Source organism: Nicotiana tomentosiformis, chromosome 4 (genome assembly GCF_000390325.3).
Source record: "Nicotiana tomentosiformis chromosome 4, ASM39032v3, whole genome shotgun sequence".
In the NCBI taxonomy this organism is placed as follows: domain Eukaryota; kingdom Viridiplantae; phylum Streptophyta; class Magnoliopsida; order Solanales; family Solanaceae; genus Nicotiana; species Nicotiana tomentosiformis.
Genome location: NC_090815.1, coordinates 52,021,571 through 52,025,063, shown reverse-complemented (window position 1 = coordinate 52,025,063; position 3,493 = coordinate 52,021,571). Strand labels below are relative to the sequence as shown.

The window sequence follows — 3,493 nt, the reverse complement described above, 5'->3', positions numbered from 1 at the left end:
AGATCTCTCTGAAATGACCAAAGAAATGCGCTGTAAACAAGGCCCCACAGTCAGATATAATAGATACTGGTACTCCGTGTACTCGTACTACCTCCTTAATATATAACTTCGCATAATCTTTGGCTGTATATGTAGATCTGACTGGTAGGAAATGGGCTGATTTCGTGAGCCTATCGACTATCACCCATATAGAATCGAACTTACGATGAGAACTAGGCAACTTGTGACAAAGTCCATGTTTATCGCCTCCCATTTCCACGTCGGGATCTCTATAGTCTGCATTAGCCATCCGGGCTTCTCGTGCTCTACCTTCACCTACTGGCAACTAGGACATTGGGCGACAAAATCAGCTATGTTCTTCTTCATATCATTCCACCATTACACATCCTTAATGTCATGATACATCTTTGTCGACCCAGGATGAATGGAGTACCATGAATAATGTGCCTCTGACATATTCCTGTCTCGTAGCCCTGCTACATCTGGAACACACAGACGACCCCTGTATCAGAGAACCCCATCTTCCTTGATCTCTAACAACAAATTCTTCTGCTGCGGAACTTGCTCTCTCAACTCGACTAACTTTGTGTCCTCGTACGACCTTTCCTTTACTTCATCTATGAGAGATGATTTTGCAGTGTTTTGGAGTACAACTCCACCATCGTTAGAATCTACTAACTGAACCCCCAAACAACCCAATTGATGAAGCTCTCTAGCTAGTTCTCTTTTCTCAGTCTCTACATGTTCTAAGCAACCCATAGATCGACGACTTAAGGCATCAACTACAATATTATCTTTCCCTGGATGGTAGAGAATGTTAACGTTGTAATATTTCATTAACTCTAGCCATCACCTCTGTCGCAAATTCAACTCATTTTGCTTGAAGATATATTGCAAGCTTTTATGATATGTAACTACAACCACATGAACACTATATAAATAATGCCGCAATATCTTAAGTGCATGGACAATCGTAGCTAACTCGAGGTTGTGGGTAATTCCACTCGTGCTTCCTTAACTGCCTTGAACCGTATGCAATTAACTTTCCATGTTGCATCAGGACACATCCTAAGACGACACCTGAGGCATCACAATACACAGCATAACCCTCTGGACCCTCTGGAAGTGTTAAAACTGGCGCTAAGGTCAACTTGTTATTAAGCTATTGGAAACACCGTTCGCACACCTCTATCCACTAAAACTTAGCTGCTTTCTGAGTCAGCTTCATCAATGGTGCCGAAAGAGAAGAAAAACGCTCTACAAACCTTCGGTAGTAGCATGCTAAGCGTAGAAAGCTACGAACCTATGTCAGAGTGGTAGGTCTAGGCTAGGATTTCACGGCCTCAATCTTTTGAGTGTCTACCTTTATACCTTCATGGGATACAATGTTCCCCAAGAATGCTACAGACTTCAAGCAAAACTCACATTTAGAAAACTTAGCATACAACTTACGATCACAGAGGGTTTGGAGTACCGCTCGTAGGTGGTCTGCATGCTCCTCCTCTAAACGTGAATAAACCAAAATATCATCAATAAATACTATCACGAACAGATCTAAAAATGGATGGAATACTCTATTCATCAAGTCTATAAATACGGCGGGTGCATTTGTCAACTCGAAGGACATGACAAGGAACTTGAAGTGGCCATATCGGGTCCTGAAGGCTTTCTTCGGAATATCTTTCTCCCGAACTCTGGCCTGGTAGTACCCCGACCTCAAATCTATCTTTGAAAAGAATCTAGCCCCCTACAACTGATCAAATAAGTCATCGATCCTTGGAAGTGGATTCTTATTCTTAATAATTACCTTGTTCAACTGCCTATAATCGATACACATCCTCAACGAGCCGTCTTTCTTCTGCACAAACAGTACTGGTGCACCCCAAGGTGAGGTACTGGGTCTAATGAAACCTTTCTCCAGCAAATCTTTTAACTGCTCCTTTAATTCCTTCAATTCGACAGGTGCCATTTTATACGAAGGGATGGATATTGGTTGAGTTATCGGAAGCAAATCGATGCTAAAATCAATCTCTAGCTCAAATAGATCGGCTGAGCTCTGACAACTACAAACTTTAATCGTACAACCTCGGTAAACCCGTCTAGCAATAATTGGTTCTCCAACTGGTGTAGATACCTTAAAAGGATCAGTCAGTATATCAGGCACTATACCAAACTTCCCCGTGACAAACGGGGTAATATATAATAAACTAGATCCTGGTTCTATCAAGGCATAAGCATCGTGAGAGAAAATGGTCAATATACCTGTCACAACGTCTGGTGTAGACTCCTGGTCCTGTCGACCTGCTAAAGCATAGACTAAGACTCGTGCCCTGGAGGATGCACGGACATAGATGATCCTGCTGCTGAACCGTTGGTTCTGCTATACCCCCAGAATCTCTATTTTGGCAATCTCGCATCATATTTCCCGGACGCCCACATGTATAACAAGCGTCAGAACCTGCTTGGCATTGGCCCAAGTGTCCTCTACCACAGATGTCACACCGTGGTGGAAATGACCATGTTTTCCCTGAACCTCATTGTCGCTGCAAACCCGACGCTCGTGAGCTCTCACCTGGTCTTGACTGAGCATATCAGTCAAACCTGTAACCCTGTAATTGAGGCGGTGGAGGCCTAGGTGGCCGTCCGAAGTATTGGGGCCTATAACTACCCTGAGACTGCTCCTTAGACCTAGAAAATCTCATCCTCTTATGCTGCCCTTGGTCACTCCTCTCTGTACCCTGCTACCGACGCCTGCCACTTTCTATATTCTGTGCGAAAGCCTGGATCCGGGAGATATCCATAGTATCCTACAATACAGCGGTAGCACATGCCTTATTCAACTCTGGGGCCAACCCTGCTATAAACCTATGGATCCTGTCCCGCATAGTAGCAACTATGGATGGAGCATATATGGCCAATGAGTCAAAATGGAGACTATACTCTTGAATGCTCATATTGCCCTACTTGAGGGTAGGAAACTGATCGAATCGAGCCTATCGAATCTCCCGCAGTAAGTATTGGTCAAGGAATGCATCTGAAAAATTCCCCCAAATAGCTGGAGGTGCATCACGTCCCCTGGACTTCTCCCATCCCTCGTACCAAAGGACGGCTATATCTCGGAGTCAAAAAGTTACTAGCTCAACTGCCTCTTTCTTTGTGGCATGCATAACCCGAAAGATCCTATTAAGGTGATCTATGAAATCCTGTGGGTCCTCCCTTTGATCTGTCCCTGTGAACTTTGGGGGACTCACGGAAACAAAACTCTCAGACCCTTGAATTCCCTGACCCCTCAGAAGATCCTGCACTAGATGATGCTCCAGCCTGTTGTTGGGTAGCTACCAACTGTGTCAACAAATGCACCACACTCAAGTCCTGATCTGATGGAAGTGGAAGGGGAATTGTATGTGCGATATCCCTAGGAATCTCCCCAGGTGGTGGAGGAGCCGTTAATGGCCGAGTAGGGGTCTCGCCCTAGGCCTCAGACTGGGCCCCA

At 44.8% G+C, this 3,493-nt stretch overlaps 1 protein-coding gene across 1 annotated transcript; it reads right to left on the bottom strand.

Moving 5' to 3' along the window:
- Positions 1 to 507: 507 nt before the first annotated feature.
- On the bottom strand, positions 508 to 1,969 carry LOC138909667 (uncharacterized). Its single transcript, XM_070200878.1, has 2 exons — positions 1,912 to 1,969; positions 508 to 800 (listed from the first exon to the last, which is right to left on the bottom strand). The coding sequence occupies exons 1-2, from the start codon at positions 1,967 to 1,969 to the stop codon at positions 508 to 510; spliced, it is 351 nt and encodes a 116-aa protein (XP_070056979.1).
- Positions 1,970 to 3,493: the final 1,524 nt, after the last annotated feature.

Excerpts from the sequence above, each read along its gene's own strand:
- LOC138909667 (XM_070200878.1), bottom strand. The coding sequence starts at position 1,969 with ATGGCACCTGTCGAATTGAAGGAATTAAAGGAGCAGTTAAAAGATTTG. Across the intron at positions 801-1,911 it reads AAAAGATTTGCTGGAGAAAG|GGAAAGATAATATTGTAGTT; the intron begins GTTTCATTAGAC and ends TCTACCATCCAG.